Below are 18773 nucleotides of genomic sequence, written 5' to 3'. Positions count from 1 at the left end.
GACCACAGTCAGTGGTTAGCGCTCAGTCTCAGGACGCAATGAGACAACTCCCTCCATCAACCAACACCCTCCACCGCGTGGGTCACAAAGCAACCTTTCTTTCTCACTAGCCTTCTCATAAGTGTCACCTGAGCTGGTCCCAAGAGATAGGCAGGAGTTAGAAAACGGATGGGGAAGACTGTGTCTAAAAATTGCAAGATAAACACATTAGAGCTAAAGTAATGAGAACTTGGCACTGCGGAAACACAGGTGACAAACACAGGTGACACCTCGGGCCCCCCTCCCAACCTGCGGCTCTTAAAATCTCTGCAAAATGAAACGGGACCATGCCTAGGGCAGTCACTCACCGAACCCCGTGAAGCCCATGGTGACCGCCAGCTGCGGGTCCGGTCCTGATGCGTCTGAGCCTGTCACTGGGACAAGAGAAAAGAGAAAAGGCCTTGTTAGTGCGGAGCCCTCAGCGCCGTCGGCCCTGCCCGACCTACCCCGCCGGCGCTCGCCTCACTGAACCCACCGCCGCTGGGTCCGGGGCGCTCCATGGTCTGCCACCCGCCACAGAACCAGCAACACCCACAGCCCAAACAGCTGCTGAAGAGTAGCAGCAAACCAGGCAGGAAGTATCGCCTCCGAGCGTCAGCCTCGCCGCCAAGGCCAAGAGCGGCGCCTTCCGCGAAGGGACAGAGGCCTCCTAAGCAGCGCCGCCCTAGCGGACTGGCGGAGTATAAGCGCCACAGAAGCTGGCTTCAGATTGAACCCACGGGAAGGGGAATATTATCTGCAGTTTCTGTAACACTTTTTACTTTGTAAGAGGCGTTTAACGGGACTTCTCTGGTGGTGCAGCGGTTAAGAATCCGTCTACCAACTCAGGGGACATCAGTTTGAGCCCTAGTCTGGGAAGACCCCACATGCCGCAGGGCAACTAAGCCCTTATGCCACAGCTACTGAGCCTGCTCTGTAGAGTCCACTGAGCCACAACTACTGAGTCCACACGCCACACCTACTGAAGCCCACGTACCTACAGCCCGTGCTTCAAAACAAGAGAAGCCACTGCCATGAGCAGACTGCGCACTGCAACGAAGAATAGTCCCCACTCGCTGCAACCAGAAAAGGTCCGCGCACAGCAACGAAGACCCAATGCAGCCCCCCCCCCCAAAAAAAAAGGCGCGTTTACTGGCAAGGTGACACTTAATCCTCAGAATTCTAAAGATGGTTTCAAATTCCACGTCACAACTAACCATTAAGAGACTACCATTTGTTAAGTTTTGGTATGCTGTCAGAGAATATTCACAAGTGTCTAAAAAGATTATTAAAATACTCTCTTTTCCAGCTACATAACTCTGTGAGGACCCCTTTTCTTCGTGTACTTCAACTAAACAAGTAACAACAAGAGATATGAAATCTGGTTATCTCTTATTTAGCCAAACATTTAAGAGATCTGCAAAAATGTAAAATAACAGCATTCTTCCAATGGTTTAGTTTTAGATACTATGGCGATTTTTCATAAAATATGTGTTATTTATATTAACGAGGATTAGGCTTATTCTTTTAAATAAGTTATTTTTTAAATTTCTCATTTTTATGAGATATTAGCAATTATTAACAAAAATAAACCTGTGAAATAAAATTCATATTTTGTCGCAAGACAAGAAAAATTCAAACACAAAAACATTTCTCTGCCTTTTGACCTCCTCTCTCCTCTCTACTGTGCATTGTGTATATGCATTTTGTATCAACCAAACCTCCTCCATTAGCGGAAATACCTGCTCAACCATAAAGAGCAACATTCTCCTAGCATCAACAAGACAACTCCCTAAAAGATAACGTTCCTTCTTGATCTTGAAAGTGGCCAAGATGATGGTTAGATCTGGATTGTGTAAACTGTCAGTAATACATCATTTAATGTACAGCCCTCTGTTTCGAAAAACTTGTATAACTGTGTTTTGACTTCTAATGAGCGGAACAGTCCTTAGAGCTTTCTGAGATGCTGTTTCGGGTTATAATCCTCAGCTTGGCACAAATAAAATTTTCCATTTCTTTTTTAGATCGACTGATTAACTTTTTATCAACAATCCACACAAAAACCAAACCTCTTTGGACTCCTTAATAATTTTTAAAGGTATCAAAAGTTTTAGAACCTTTATTCTTGAGATGTCTTCAGCAAAATTTTCACATAAAGGGCTGGATGGTAAATATCGGAGGCTTTGAGTCCATGTGGTCTGTGTACCAACTATTCAACTCAACAGTTGCAGCTGAAAAGCAGCCATTGCAATATGTAAATGAATGGAGGGTCTTGGACTTAGATCCTTGGAAATGCTGTTGCTGTGTGCAGGACTATTAGACCAGTATTGTTAGATATCCAATTTGTAGAGTTGAAAACTTTCTATTGTACTTTTTTTTGTCTCAAATTAAAAACAAACCAACCCTGTGACAGACTGTCAGTTTTCAATCTGTAGTCTACCAAATAAAAGAAAACTGACAACTGGCGACCCCTCTGCCTATTTATCTACCAGTAATACAAATCTAATTTTTCTTGGTATACTTGCTATGAAGTCTTAAATTATATGTATAGATCTGTAATATCACAGTATTTTTAATATTCAGAAATTTAGTCAACCCTTTATTTGCGGCAGTAAAAACTAATTCAAATAGCAAAAGACCAATTCAGAGCAATTCAGCTATTGATTTGCTAAACTATGAATATAATCGGATGTAACTTAGGTGAGACTCTAAATAAGGACTAATTCTAAGTATTCTAAATAAGGACTGCTCTTTGAAGACTACTGCTTTGTTTTAGCCACTCCAGCTGCCTTCTGCATGAAATGAAGCCCATCCTGCCTCTCCTCACTCATTTCTCTTACCCTTTTACTGCAGTTAATACATACCCCATATACAAAATATGGTGATGCACTCTGGTTTTTTTTGCCTGTGTGTCCCTGCATAAAGCACCTTGAGAAGAGGAATGTTGTTTCAGTTTGATATTCCCTGCACAGGTACAATGTCTGACACAAATTCAGAATTCAGTTGCTGTAGAAGATGATATATTAGGTGGCCTACTCTATACCAGTCCCTCTACTATGCGCTGGGGATGAAGTAGTGAATTAGAACCACCTGCTTCCCCTCTGAAATGGGAAATAAAGCAAGGCATCAGGTCCCTGTACGCTGTGAAGATTCCATAAACATAATTTTTCACAGTAACGTCCCACAAAGTCAAATGGTAACGATACTGAAATAGAAAACCTTATGAATTTTAATTTACACCGAAGCCCATATTTCTAGTGAAATTTTGGTTTATATGTAAACTTTTTTTAACAAACAGCTACCAACTCCTATCCACTCTCATAAGACAAGTTATTTGCAGCACCAAATTGACACGCATACTCAAAATAGTTGCTGTTGCAGGTTTCCGATCCCCGAGGCACTCAGATCCAAGCGCGCGCTAAACCCACCAGAACCCGAGCAGCCTGCGCTGCCCCCGCACTAACCGGCTCGCACTTACCCGGACCCGCTCCCTCCTGCTCCCCACCCCTACCAACCCCGTCCCATCCCTCCCCTTCCCCAGTCCCTCCCCTTTCCCCTTCCTCCCTCCTTCCCTCCCTTCCTCCACTCCCACCACCGATTTCCCCCTCCCGCCCAGAACAACCAGCCTGCCCACTTCGAAGCACCTCCCGCTCACTAGCTCCACCCCCAACGTCCAGCCCCCTCTAACAGCTTCCTCTTCCCAGCGCCGAAAAGCTGGCTTCATAGTCCCCACCCTATGAACCGGAAGTACGTCATGCGCTGGCGCCGGGGCACTTGTTTGGCGCGCGCGCCCTAAGCTTTGGGGCTGAGCTAGCGTCTTGGGATTTCTCGTGTTTCTCCTTGCTTTTTGCCTTTCTCCGGTCGCTGTTGTCTCCGATTTTCGATATGCCGTCTTCTCTGCTGGGCTCGGCAATGCCGGCGTCCACGTCGGCCGCAGCCCTGCAGGAAGCTTTGGAAAATGCGGGGCGGCTCATCGACCGTCAGTTACAAGAAGACCGCATGTACCCGGACCTTTCCGATCTGCTCATGGTGTCTGCCCCAAGTGAGTGATCGTTGCCAAGTTGGTGACTGTTTCTCATCCCAAAGGACTCTCGTCTGACTCCCTAAATAGATCCTTATCCGCAGGGTGAATCGGCGAAGATATCCTGAGATCTGGGACGCTGTTTGCTGCATTTTGAAGGGCGGAAAAGAGCCCATTTTCAATGTTTTTCCTTCTCTCACTTTCTTCATTACAGGCACCTCAGGGGATAGGAATGAGGAGCAAGCCCCCATTTGAAGCAGAAAGAGGCAAAGTTTCCAGCCTTAATGAGCTTCTCATTGCCTCCAAGTGTGTATCGCTAAGACCAGATGAGAAGGATCACCTGATCCAATTCTCATCCTTGTTAATACCTCATATTAATGTTGGAGTAAAATTGAAGAGCATACGAAGTTAATTTGGAAATTTACTATGTTCGCTCAGAGATATGCTTTATTATGTATGGAGTTAGTGTAATATGAAGTCCTGAAAGATGTTAAAAAGAACTACCAGCGGAATGAAGGGAAATCAGCACTGATGATGGGTGAACACGGAGGGTAAAGCAGATTTTTGTGCCAACAAAGAGAGGTGTCCGTAAAATATTCTGTTTATCTGTTTTAAATTAAGGCCAGGCTCCTCAAGGCATATAGAATCACACAAGTTGCTAGAAAAAAAGTGACCCCCTTTGTGAGGTGGAAATTGGAGAAGAGTAAATAAGATAAAAACAAGATTTTTGGTAAGCAAGAACCAAGATAATCTAACCAGGTTAATCTGCAATGTAAACCTAAAAGACAGCTTTGACGATTTATAAAAAGTCATTAATTGACTTATAATCAGAGAAAAGACAGAAACAAAGCGAAGAGTATTTACTCCTGGCAGCTACTTACCAGTGGGCTTGTCTTAAAAGAACTGAGTGGCCTGTTAGCAACTCTCATCCTGAATAGCGCTCTTCCCTTTGTACTCCTTATTTCTGAAAGCAAGGTGTACAAACAGTCCATACATTCTGGTCTTCTCATCATATCTGACCCCAGTCCAACCTATCCACCTTTACACACATCTACCTCTTCAGCCAAATTTCCTTTCCCTCTTCCATCCTATTCTCGACCTCCTTGTTTCAGTTATGCCGAATTTAACAGGTTTCCCATAAGAACCCCCTCTTCAGGATTTCATTTTACATGTACTCTTCATCATTTCTAGAATGTTCTTCTTTGCTTGACAAGCTATTCTTCCAGACTCCATTAAATACCACTTTCTCTGTGAAGGCTTTCTCAACCAGAAATAACTCTGGTGAGGTTTATATCCTCACCAGAATTATTAATTCCATCCTTTGTGTTCCTACTGTAGTTGAACATGTGTAATGTTCTATTAAAATTATGTTTTAAGAGTAAATGGAATGTCTGGGATTTGCTTCAAAAAATACATTAGGGAAAAAGTGGATAGTGACTGACATATATGAAACATGACTGGGCATGTTACTGGTAATTTTTGAAGCTGGATACTCAATACATAGGGATTGATTGCATTTGTTCTCTAGTTGTATAAATTTTAAGAATTTTCATAATACATTTAAAAATTTGTTTTATATGTCAGTTTCCCCCAACATCTTTGTACTTTAGAGAGGCTGAAAAGGTGCCTGAGTAAATAATAATAGTAAATAGTCAGAACTAAAACACCTTGCTCAGGACTAGGAAGGACAGGCTGAATAGACCAGCCTGCTCTTGTCCTTAGTGTCTGGGCTTTAGAGGAAGAGAAGGTTGCCAGTTGAGAGCAGTTTATAGAGTAGTCTGATTCTCTCCCACTCCTCCCCCCAATAAAATATTGCTTTTGTGGAATTACAGGCATACCTCATTTTATTGTGGTTTGTTTTATTGCGCTTTGCAGATACTGTTTTTTTTTAACAGTAGATTGGTGGCACCCCTGCCTTGTCAGGTGACAGAATTTTTTACTAATATTTTTAAAATTAAGGTGTGTACATTGTTTTTTTAGACATAATGCTGTTGCACACTTAGATGTCAGTATAGTGTAAACATAACTTTTACATGCATCGGAAAACCAAAATATTTATGTGACTCGCTTCTGGGCATGTTCATTTTATTGCAGTGGTCTGGAACCAAACCCACAACGTCTCTGAGGTTGCCTTTATTTGTATATTGGTCTGAGGGTGGGGGGGTGGATACATAATGGGAAAAGGCATGGATTGTTTTAATCTTTAAATTTTTAAGTGGGAAAGGAAATGCTGTTTTTTCCTCAGTCAGTATTTTGTTTGTCCACAGTTGTTTTTATCTGAGAATAACAAAGCTGTTTTATAATATTTTTCCCATTTCAGATTAGTAAAATAATAGGAAAACACTATAAATTATTGAACTAAACATTTCTTTTCTTATGGAGAAAGTCTTTGTGAAAGATAACCTTCTGTTCAGTGTTGAAACCAGTAATTGCACCCCATCTTAACATTGGAATTTATCAGGCCTCCTTTATGTCAGATCAGAACTACTTTATTCTCTCTATACCTTTAGAACCAGATGCACAATTTTTTTTGTAGCTTGCAATACTTCTGTATGCCCATTTGACGTGCAATACATTATTATTTTAAATAAATGCTTTTTATTTTATTTTATTTTTTGTAGATAATCCCACTGTTTCTGGCATGTCAGATATGGATTATCCTCTACAAGGACCTGGTTTGCTGTCAGTACCCAACCTGCCAGAGATCAGTTCCATTCGAAGAGTTCCTCTCCCACCTGAACTTGTTGAACAGTTTGGACGTATCCTATTACTTTGTATTTAACTCTTTAAAAAATTTAAAAATTGGTAATCTCATTATTATAATTCTAGTTTTGTGTTTAATTAGCACATTGTGTATAAGTTCATATAAGGTTTTATTTAAAATACATTTTAAGTATGTGGGTAGTTTGCCATGTGCCTAGAAAATTTCATGTAAAATTGAGTGTTGAAAATTGAGTCACATTTTAATTGTTTGGGGACATTGAGGAGAGTAAATTGTTTATAAGCAACTCTGCATTTTTGAATGATATATGGCAAGGCATTACTTTCCAATTAAGTGCTATACAGGGAGTTTTTTACTACCACTCTTTTTCAATTCAAAGACCCATGATTTTTGTTTTTATTTTTTCCTGTATTTTAGAACTGGGAACTGGCTCTGAAAATGTTTAAAATAAAACTGCAAGGTATTTTCTCCTGGAAATACCCCCCCAAAAGTTTTTGGTGTGTTTTTACACTTACTGGTGTCTTAGAATTGAAGTTTATAATTTATTGTATTTCTAAGGATTACAGTAAGAATCTGTATCTAAAGGTATAAGAAACTGAAGTATTGATACTAATGCCATCTTCATAGACTGAGAAGTTAGAGGAGTTTTCTTATCCTCTAAAAATAAGATTTTATTTGTTTTTCTTACAGTGTGGCATACCCTATAAAAGGACTATATTTATAGTTCTTTGCTAGGAAGCTTTTATAAAAATCAGTCTGTAACTCTCATAATAAAGACATCAAGATGCTATATAAAAATTTAATCTGACTTTTAAAAGTATGTTAATCTGTTCAGAGTAAAGGGCTTCATATTTCAATACAGTGTGATTTAGAAAACAAAGAAATGAAAAATTAGGGAAAATGCTTGTAAAATAAATAGGAAAACTAGTAAAATCTAATCTATATTTTCATTGTTTCTCTGAGACTTTGTAAAATAGTGTTATTAAATAAATAATACACCTTATCATATACTCTACCTTTGCTTAGTTTCTTAATATTCTTTAATTTTCTGGTAATACTATACTATCTACAAGAGATATTTCTTTAATTCGGAAATTATTTTGTTTTCACAATTGTTTCGTTATCTTATAATTACGTAAATAATTCTTTGTCTATTTTTCATTTTATACGAGGCTTGTAGATTGTCACCTGGCTGTGACTTTAGCGTGCCGACTGTTTTTGTTTTTTGTTTTTTTATAAATTTCTTTACTTTTATTTTTGACTACGTTCGGTCTTTGTTGCTGAGTGCAGGCTTTCTCTGCTTGTGGTGAGCGGGGGCTTCTCTTGTTGCAGAGCATGGACTCTAGACTTGCAGGCTTCAGTAGTTGTGGCGCATAGGCCTCGTTGCTCCATGGCATGTGGGATCTTCCTGGACCAGGGATCGAACCCGTGTCCCCTGCATTGGCAGGCGGATTCTTAATCACTGCACCACCAGGGAAGTCCCTGTTTTTTGGTTTTTTTTAATCACTCCTTTATACCATTGGAAAAACTGGTCCAGTGAAACAGTTTATACTGTTAAAGTCCAATGGTATTACTCAGAATCAATACTTTTTTAAGTTAGTAATGGCAAAAACATTACATTTGTTATTTAGAGTACATTTTAAATGGTCAGATAGCTTTATTTAGAAGTTATAATAAATATTTCTGTCATACACTATGGCTTTCATTAAACTCATTGGAAATAAAGATAATTCATTTGCTCTTTTGATTGAAGAGTGAATAAGTCATGATTTTTTAATCATACATTTTATTTTATTTTATTTTATTTTACTTATTTATTTATTGCGGTACGCGGGCCTCTCACTGTTGTGGCCTCTCCCGTTGCGGAGCACAGGCTCCGGACGCGCGCAGGCTCAGCGGCCATGGCTCACGGGCCTAGTCGCTCCATGGCATGTGCAATCTTCCCGGACCGGGGCACGAACCCGTATCCCCTGCATCGGCAGGCGGACTCTCAACCACTGCGCCACCAGGGAAGCCCTAATCATACATTTTAAATCAAAATCTTTTGAAACAAGTTTAAGAAAAATGAGATTGAAATCTTTCTACCTTACATCCACACTACCTCAGATATGCAGTGTAACTGCATGATGGGCGTGTTCCCTGCTATCAGTAGAGCTTGGCTCACAATTGACAGTGACATATTCATGTGGAACTACGAAGATGGGTATGTATTTATGACTGGTTTGCTTTAGCATAATTAGAATTTAAATTATCTTTATTACAACTAGTATTCTACTCATTAAAAGCTGCCTGGTTTATCTTTCATTCTTCTAACATCCGGGTCAGTGCTTCTCAGTATACATACCAACCTGGGGATGGGGTTAAAATGTGGATTATGTTTTAGTCATTAAGGCTCAGGGTCTGCGTTTGTAACAAGCTCCCAGGTGATGCTGGGGATCTGGGTACCACTCTGAGTAGCAGCAGTCTTATTTCCCAAACTCCTATAATAATGATAGTCTAGTAATTCTTTGAGGGATGGTTTGAGATTTTTAAAGACCTCTGTTTTCCCTGCATATCATGGAGTGGGAGGATGTTAGTTTATTGAAGTATCTTAACAGTTTTGTTGTTATTCTGTGGGCTTGACCTTGTGTAAATTAAATGTGTATAAAAGGCCCAAGGCATTCTTGCTTAAATAAAGTTTATTGATGTGATGATCTTACTCTTGGCTATTTGGAGAAAAATTTTACCCAAGGCATTCTTGCTTAAATAAAGTTTATTGATGTGATGATCTTACTCTTGGCTATTTGGAGAAAAATTTTACCTTCCAGTTCTCCATCATATTATCTTTAGGTGAGGGGTGAGATAACCAGAGGAAGATCCATATTAAGATGTAACTCTTGCTCCTGAGTAGTTAACATACTTGTTAGAAACATACAGTGTCATTGAATCAGAATTGACACTATATCAGAACTTGTAGCTTAAACCATTTTTGTTTGCCGTTCTTTTTTAATTAGAAATTTTCCTAGCTATTTTTATTGTTGAAATGGTATATAATCATAATAATAGTGATATAAGGTTGTGATTGTTCTTCATGTATCATGAACGTTGCCCCAGTTTGTTATATTACACATAACATATTCATTTTTATACTAAAGAGTAGAACCTGTTCATTTAGGCATTGATCTCTTCAAGAAAACCTAATGCAAGAAAATTACAAAATAGATAAATGTGAGAATAATTTCGTTGAAAAGGGTTTTCACTTTAATGAAATTTTTATATTTCCATTGACTTCTAACTTATTCATTTAAAAACCACATTGAGCTTATCATGTATCACTTTTTGTGCTTGAACAGTACTGAATAAACAGTCCCTGCCCACATGGAAAGTGTGGTTCAACCTTATTGTGTGTTCAAACTAAACTCATTTAAAGAAAAATTATTTGAACATTGTCTATTGAAAAAATCAAGGCACAGGTACTGGATATAAATCTTTACTTCCTAAATTCAATTCTATAAAAACCTTAGCCTTCATTTCAGTTATTCTGATAGCTTTCTATTATAAATCCCAGTTCCATCTGGATGATACAAACGTAATGTTGTTCAGTTCACTTTTCTCGAATCCCCAGCTCTCCCAATATTGTTCTTAGTTCTGGGGGCTGTGTCAGTTGTTGAAGGAGCCTGTGTAATTCCACAGCATTGGGAAAATGGGGAAACCTGGCCCCACGTAGGTTGCCATGTAGGTGTTTTCTGTCCACTTGTGTGGCCCTTTGCAGGACAACCAGTTTTCCTCAAAGTCTGGATCATTTTTTTTTTCTTGGTATTTATCCTGCTTGCTGTTCTCTGAGCTTATTGGATCTAGGTTTGAAGTCTTTGTTATTTTTGAAAATTTTTCAACCATTGTCTTATTAAAGTATTTGTGCTTTCCTGTTCTCTTCCTTTCTTTTCTGAGATTTGTTATACTTTTGTTAGGCTGCTTGATGTTTTCCAACAAATTTTGGATGCTCTGTTTGGATGCTCCACTCTTTTTTCTCTTTTTATTTCAATTTGGACAATTTCTATCGACCTTTAACTTCATGTTTACTGATTCTTTCGTCAAGTCTACTGAAAAGTCCATATAAGATATTCTTTGTGCTGTGCTTTTTATTTCTAACATTTTCACTGGCTTATTTCTAATTATTTTCATTGCTCTGCTGAAATGCCTTACCTGTTTATACATATTGCTCATCTTTTTTATTAGAGCCTATACTATATTGATTATATTTATTTTAAATTTCCTGTCTGATAGTTCAGACATCTGACTCTGCTTCTGTTGATTGCTTTGTTTCTTGACACTGGGGCTTTTTTTTGCTTGCTCTTTTGCTCATGTTTTGTTACTCAAAGCCAGACACCATGTATAGGACAGTGAATACTGCAATAAATACCCTTTATCCTTAGAAGTGGGCACGTCTCTTCCTTTGCTAGAGCCTAGCAGGTAGGCCTTTATTGTGAGGGAGTTGACTTTTTCCAACTCAGGAGTTAAGCCGAGTGTAGTTTTGTTGTTGCAGTGGTACCTTCAGTGGACCACAGGTTTCAAATTCCTTTAGAAGTATTTTGCACTTAGCGTACAGATTGGGTTGCTGGATTTTTTCTCAGTGTTCCTGTTTCTCCCCCAGCAATAGGCTCTCCCTGTGAGCCTGTGCTGCTGAGAGGGTCCTCTTGCCCCTGCCGCAGCAGTAGACTGTTATTGCTTGAGACTTGCAACCTGGTGGGGGGGATGTTTGGAATGGGGACCAGCATTCCGCTTTTTCCTGGTTTACGCTTAGCCTTAGGTAGGCCTGTGTGCCTGAGTCTTGGAACTAAAACAGTTTTGTTTGCTGATTTATTATATTCTATAGTCTTGAAGAACATTATAAAACTTTTTCCTTTACATGTATAACATGTTTTTCTTCAACTGTTGACAGAGGAGACCTTGCCTATTTTGATGGACTTAATGAGACTATTCTTGCTGTGGGACTTGTAAAACCAAAAGCTGGTAAGAAATAAAAATATAAAGATTAAATTATGTTTGTACATAAGATTCCAAATGTTTTAGGACTAAATGATATTATACTTTAAGTAATTAACTTTCCTATTGAAGTTTTGTTCTAAATTACTTCTAATTAGAAATACAAAAAGTGATTAGGAATATTTAACAATTTACTCACCTTATGGTATAAGTGAGTCTGCCTTTAAAATTGTTAAACTACAATTCTTGAATTTTATCTTGCTTTTTGTTAGTCTTTTTTTTTTTACCTCTTCAAGTTTGCATAAGTTTTGTTTTTCTTTTTTTACATCTTTATTGGAGTATAATTGCTTTACAATGGTGTGTTAGTTTCTGCTTTATGACAAAGTGAATCATTTATACATATACATATGTTCCCATATCTCCTCCCTCTTGCGTCTCCCTCCCTCCCACCCTCCCTATCCCACCCATCCAGGTGGTCACAAAGCACCGAGCTGATCTCCCTGTGCTATGCGGCTGCTTCCCACTAGCTATCTACTTTACCTTTGGTAGTGTGTATATGTCCATGCCACGCTCTCACTTTGTCACAGCTTACCCTTCCCCCTTCACATGTCCTCAAGTCCATTCTCTAGTAGGTCTGTGTCTTTATTCCCGTCTTACCCCTAGGTTCTTCATGACTTTTTTTTTTCTTATATTCCATATATATGTGTTAGCATACGGTATTTGTCTTTCTCTTTCTGACTTACTTCACTCTGTATGACAGACTCTAGGTCCATCCACCTCACTACAAATAACTCAATTTCGTTTCTTTTTATGGCTGAGTAATATTCCATTATATATATGTGCCACATCTTCTTTATGCATTCATCCGATGATGGACACTTAGGTTGTTTCCATCTCCTGGCTACTGTAAATAGAGCTGCAATGAACATTTGGGTACATGACTATTTTTGAATTATGGTTTTCTCAGGGTATATGCCCAGTAGTGGGATTGCTGGGTCATATGGTAGTTCTATTTGTAGTTTTTTAAGGAACCTCCATACTGTTCTTCGTAGTGGCTGAACCAATTCACATTCCCACCAGCAGTGCAAGAGTGTTCCCTTTTCTCCACACCCTCTCCAGCATTTATTGTTTCTAGATTTTTTGATGATGGCCATTCTGACCAGTGTGAGATGATATCTCATTGTAGTTTTGATTTGCATTTCTCTAATGATTAATGATGTTGAGCATTCTTTCATGTATTTGTTAGCAATCTGTATATCTTCTTTGGCGAAATGTCTATTTAGGTCTTCTGCCCGTTTTTGGATTGGGTTGTTTGTTTTTTTGTTATTGAGCTGCATGAGCTGCTTATAAATTTTGGAGATTAATCCTTTGTCAGTTGCTTCATTTGCAAATATTTTCTCCCATTCTGAGGGTTGTCTTTTGGTCTTGTTTATGGTTTCCTTTGCTGTGCAAAAGCTTTGAAGTTTCATTAGGTCCCATTTGTTTATTTTTGTTTTTATTTCCATTTCTCTAGGAGGTGGGTCAAAAAGGATCTTGCTGTGATTTATGTCATAGAGTGTTCTGCCTATGTTTTCCTCTAAGAGTTTGATAGTTTCTGGCCTTACATTTAGGTCTTTAATCCATTTTGAGCTTATTTTTGTGTATGGTGTTAGGGAGTGTTCTAATCTCATACTTTTATATGTACGTGTCCAGTTTTCCCAGCACCACTTATTGAAGAGGCTGTCCTTTCTCCACTGTACATTCCTGCCTCCTTTGTCAAAGATAAGGTGACCATATGTGCGGGGGTTTATCTCTGGGATTTCTATCCTGTGCCATTGATCTATATTTCTGTTTTTGTGCCAGTACCATACTGTCTTGATTACTGTAGCTTTGTAGTATAGTCTGAAGTCAGGGAGCCTGATTCCTCCAGCTCCGTTTTTTGTTCTCAAGATTGCTTTGGCTATTCGGGGTCTTTTGTGTTTCCATACAAATTGTGAAATTTTTTGTTCTAGTTCTGTGAAAAATGCCATAGTAGTTTGATAGGGATTGCACTGAATCTGTAGATTGCTTTGGGTAGTATAGTCATTTTCACAATGTTGATTCTTCCAATCCAAGAACATGGTATATCTCTCCATCTGTTTGTATGATCTTTAATTTCTTTCATCAGTGTCTTATAGTTTTCTGCATACAGGTCTTTTGTCTCCTTAGGTAGGTTTATTCCTAGGTATTTTATTCTTTTTGTTGCAGTGGTAAATAGGAGTGTTTCCTTAATTGCTCTTTCAGATTTTTCATTATTAGTGTATAGGATTGCAAAAGATTTCTGTGCATTACTTTTGTATCCTGCTACTTTACCAAATTCATTGATTAGCTCTAGTAGTTTTCTGGTAGCATCTTTAGGATTCTCTATGTGTAGTATCATGTCATCTGCAAACAGCGACAGCTTTACTTTCTCTTTTCCACCTTGGATTCCTTTTATTTCTTTTTCTTCTCTGATTGCTGTGGCTAAAACTTCCCAAATTATGTTGAATAGTAGTGGTGAGATTGGACAGCCTTGTCTTGTTACTGGTCTTAGAGGAAATGGTTTCAGTTTTTTACCATTGAGAATGATGTTGTCTGTGGGTTTGTCATATATGGCCTTTATTATGTTGAGGTAAGTTCCCTCTGTGCCTACTTTCTGGAGAGTTTTTTTTTTTTTTTTTGCGATACGCAGGCCTCTCACTGTTGTAGCATCTCCTATTGCGGAGCACAGGCTCCAGACGTGCAGGGTCAGCGGCCATGGCTCACAAGCCCAGCCGCTCCGCGGCATGTGGTATCTTCCCAGACTGGGGCACGAACCCGTGTCCCCTGCATCGGCAGGCGGACTCTCAACCACTGCGCCACCAGGGAAGCCCGGTGTATGATCCTTGTAACGTGCTGTTGGATTCTGTTTGCTAGTATTTTGTTGAGGATTTTTGCATCTATGTTCATCAGTGATATTGGCCTGTAGTTTTCTTTTTTTGTGACATCTTTGTCTGGTTTTAGTATCAGGGTGATGGTGGCCTTGTAGAATGAGTTTGGGAGTGTTCCTTCCTCTGCTACATTTTGGAAGAGTTTGAGAAGGATAGGTGTTAGCTCTTCTCTAAATGTTTCATAGAATTCCCCTGTGAAGCCATCTGATCCTGGGCTTTTGTTTGCTGGAAGATTTTTAGTCACAGTCTCAATTTCAGTACTTATGATTGGTCTGTTTATATTTTCTGTTTCTTCCAGGCTCAGTCTCAGAAGGTTGTACTTTTCTCAGAATTTGTCCATTTCTTCCAGGTTGTCCATTTTATTGGCATATAGTTGCTTGTAGTCATCTTTCATGATCCTGTGTATTTCTGCAATGTCAGTTTTTACTTCTCCTTTTTCATTTCTTATTCTGTTGATTTGAATCTTCTACCTTATTTTCTTGAGTCTGGCTAATGGTTTATCCATTTTGTTTATCTTCTCAAAGAAGCAGCTTTTAGTTTTATTGATCTTTGCTATTGTTTCCTTCATTTCTTTTTCATTTATTTCTGATCTGATCTTTATGATTTCTTTCCTTCTGCTAACTTTTTGGGGTTTTTTGTTCTTCTTTCTCTAATTGTTTTCGGTATAAGATTAGGTTGTTTATTTAAGATGTTTCTTGAGGTAGGATTGTATTGCTATAAACTTCCCTCTTAGAACTGCTTTTCCTGTATCGCATAGGTTTTGGGTCATCCTGTTTTCGTTGTCATTTGTTTGTAGGTATTTTTTGATTTCCTCTTTGATTTCTTCAGTGATTTCTTGGTTATTTAGTAGTGTATTGTTTAGCCTCCCTGTGTTTGTATTTTTTACAGGTTTTTTTTCCTGTAATTGATATCTAGTCTCATAGCATTGTGCTCGGAAAAGATACTTGATACGATTTCGATTTTCTTAAATTTACCAAGGCTTGATTTGTGACCCAAGATATGATCTCTCCTGGAGAATGTTCCAAGAGCACTTGAGAAGAAAGTGTATTCTGTTGTTTTGGGATGGAATGTCCTATAAATATCAATTAAGTCCATCTTGTTTAATGTGTCATTTAAAGCTTGTGTTTCCTTATTTATTTTCTTTTTTGAATCCGTTCATTGGTGAAAGTGGGGTGTTAAAGTCCCCTACTATGATTGTTGTAACACTAATTCTAAATGTCATTAAATACTGAAGTGTTTGTGTCTAAGATTTGGGTTTTTTGTTTGTTTGGCTGGTTTTTTTACTGTTATCTACTTATTTAAATGATCATAAGTGGTAACGTTTTAGCATCAACATTGAATTAGCTTTACACTTTTCATATGCTGGTTAACCCACAGCTCATATTAAAGGTAACCATATTCTGTTAATGCTTAAATGATGGGTGTTTTCCAGAAAATAGTGCCTAACTCATGTTTACTTTATCTTAGGCATATTTCAACCTCACGTACGACATCTTCTGGTTTTGGCAACCCCTGTGGATATAGTGATTCTTGGACTCAGTTATACTAATTTGCAAACAGGTAGAGCAACCCACATGTTGTGGGGGCTTTGGGGGTTTGTTTTTTTGGCCACACCCTGCATGGTATGTGGAACTTCCCCGACCAGGGATGGAACCCGCACCCCCTGCAGTGGAAGCGCAGAGTCTTAACCACTGGACCACCAGGGAAGTCCCCACATGTTGTGTTTTTTAAAATAAAATATGTTGCCCAGTTTAATATTATAATTGAAAACTAATCTTTTTCACTAAGTTAACTTTCTGGTCTATTTGCTCATAGGAAAATATTTCCCTGTAGGTATGGTATCTTTCAGGTTAATATTTCCACCAGAAATTATTTTGGATTTATTTACCATATCAGTGTACATTTCTTAAATGTCCAATATAAAGGAAGGGTAGTAGAAGAGAAATAGTTGCCCCAGTGATTTTTAAATAATACCTTCAATTTCTTCATTTTTAATTTTTTGAATGGCCATTTTAAGATATGGAACATTGAAATGTATATTACTCTTTCCTTTAAAGTAAGAAGCCATCAATTAATTTGTTTCAAGCACATTCAGTGGTTTCTTTTGCATTCTACCAGTGTTTTAGGTAAAATAATGTTGAATTTCAGAGCCTCAAATTGATGATTATTGAGGTGGGGTGGGGGAAAAAAGAAAAAATTAGTGATTATTACTACCATATCCCTAGGCTTTTTTCCAAAATTTAATGCTTTGGGTTAGTTTTTTTATTTGATGTTTTACTATGTTATATATATATGTGCTATGTATTTTACATATGTTATATATACATACTGTAGGTTCTATTTAACATGAATTATAAAACTGTTCCTATCAGACTTTTTATAGTAATTTTGAAATGTATGTTATACATACATTTTTTTGAAATTTTTGAGCATATCATGAACTCAGTAAGAGTATCAATTCTGAAGATAATACAGTGATTGTTTTAAAACTTTTAAAAAGCTCTTAAAGTGATTCCTATATTCTTTCTTTTAAAAAAAATAGGTTCTGGAGTTCTCAATGACAGTATGTGTGGTGGAATGCAGTTACTTCCAGATCCTTTATATTCTCTTCCTACTGATAATACTTACCTTTTAACAATAACTTCCACTGATAATGGCAGAATTTTCTTGGCTGGAAAGGATGGCTGTTTATATGAAGTAGCATACCAAGTAAGTCTGGCATTTGTAAACATTTTCATTTTCCTTCCTCTTGATGGAGTAAGACTAGATAAGCTTTTGTCTTTTCTTTTTAATTAATTTTTTTATTGGAGGATAGTTGATTTACAGTGTTGTGTTAGTTTCTGATAAGCTTTAGTCTTTATCTTCTAATTATATAGCACGTTAATATATTTTTATGGAAAGTAGTCAAACATGCAGTTAAAGTTGTAGTCCTTCATGACTACACCATACCTGTAAAACCCAGTCCTCCCCGCAAAGGTAACAGCCATTATCAGTTCTGTATATGTCCTTGTAGAATATGATGCATACATTTCTAAATACCTATAAATGTCTTTAAATATCTATAGATAATATATATGTATTTATTTGTGTGTATACATGTATACGAATACATAGTATACTTCTGTGTGTATGTTTTTACTTGTATTATTGCTTAAGTTTTGTTTCATATTGGCTTTTTTTCCTTTTTCTGCCTTTTTTTTCCCCCCACGCCGTGTGGCTTGCGGGATCTTAGTTCCCCGACCAGGGATTGAAACTGGGCCAAGGCAGTGAAAGTGGCAAGCCCTAACCAATGGACCACCAGGAAATTCCCATAATTGGCTTTTTTCATTTAACTGTGCCTTGAAAGTCTTTCCTTGTCAGTATCTGGTAGATAGATATGTGTTATGTTTTGTGATTGCTGCATGATTGTCCATAAAATGGATGTATTGACACATGATTGAACAATTCCTTTCTTGATAGACTTCTAGGTTTTTATTATACCTTTCAGAAATGATGGTGTGATAAGTGTTCTTTTACAAGCCTCCTTGTGCACATGTGTAGAAGTTTTCTAGTGTGGAGACTTAGAATTCTAATAGTTGTATTATAGTATATGTGTATTGAAAACTGAATTTTCTATTTTCATTTTGCCCTCTTAAGAGTTTTAGACTCATAGCAGGCATCTTTGATTGTATCCCTTTCCTCTCCCTCCTCACTCTCACTAACCCTGGTATTTTTTAACTTATTAATTTTGACCAGTCAGATAGAAGACAATTGTTTTTTATTACTAGTTGGGTTGAGCATCTTTTCATGTATTTATTGGTCATTTGTGTTTACTCTGAAATGTCTTTGTATCCTTTGCTCCATTATTTTTTCCCCCTTACTGTATTGTTGCCTTTATCATAAGGTAAACAGTAGGAAACTGATAAGACAAGTATTCTCATAGGCACACAGCTAATTAGTGGCAGAGATAGGATTAGAACTGAGGTTAGCATTTTTATGTTATATTGTATCTCTTCCTTACCCAATTTCTCTTGGTTTTGTTAACTACAAAAAGAAGATTTTGTTGTAGATTTAAGTATGGCAAAACTCGATCATTGAGGGGCAGACTGTAGATTATGATGGTGGTGGCTATTTTTTAAATTTC

At 37.9% G+C, this 18773-nt stretch overlaps 2 protein-coding genes across 6 annotated transcripts in view; one reads left to right on the top strand and one right to left on the bottom strand.

The window, feature by feature from the left end:
* WDR70 (WD repeat domain 70) overlaps positions 1-659 on the bottom strand; it is a 310180-nt gene extending 309521 nt beyond the window's left edge. For 2 of the 4 annotated variants that reach the window (XM_019930128.3, XM_073802066.1), the window contains exons 1-2: positions 515-659; positions 348-413 (exon numbers count right to left, since the gene is read on the bottom strand). In XM_019930128.3, coding sequence (XP_019785687.2) covers positions 348-413; positions 515-539 — 91 coding nt within the window. In that variant the 5' untranslated portion in view covers positions 540-659. Of the gene's footprint in view, positions 1-347; positions 414-500 lie in introns of all 4 variants that reach the window. The other 2 variants (XM_019930126.3, XM_073802065.1) reach the window with 2 other exon arrangements.
* Positions 660-3786: 3127 nt separating this feature from the next.
* Positions 3787-18773, top strand: part of NUP155 (nucleoporin 155) — a 59117-nt gene continuing 44130 nt past the window's right edge. Inside the window, exons 1-6 of one of the 2 annotated variants that reach the window (XM_019930130.3) lie at positions 3787-4060; positions 6661-6798; positions 8868-8964; positions 11680-11750; positions 16118-16210; positions 17193-17359. In XM_019930130.3, coding sequence (XP_019785689.1) covers positions 3904-4060; positions 6661-6798; positions 8868-8964; positions 11680-11750; positions 16118-16210; positions 17193-17359 — 723 coding nt within the window. In that variant the 5' untranslated portion in view covers positions 3787-3903. The remainder of the gene's footprint in view (positions 4061-6660; positions 6799-8867; positions 8965-11679; positions 11751-16117; positions 16211-17192; positions 17360-18773) is intronic. The other variant, XM_019930129.3, reaches the window with a different exon arrangement.

This window comes from Tursiops truncatus, chromosome 3 (assembly GCF_011762595.2).
Source record: "Tursiops truncatus isolate mTurTru1 chromosome 3, mTurTru1.mat.Y, whole genome shotgun sequence".
NCBI classification, from domain to species: Eukaryota; Metazoa; Chordata; class Mammalia; order Artiodactyla; family Delphinidae; genus Tursiops; species Tursiops truncatus.
This window is presented reverse-complemented; position numbering and strand designations above follow the sequence as displayed.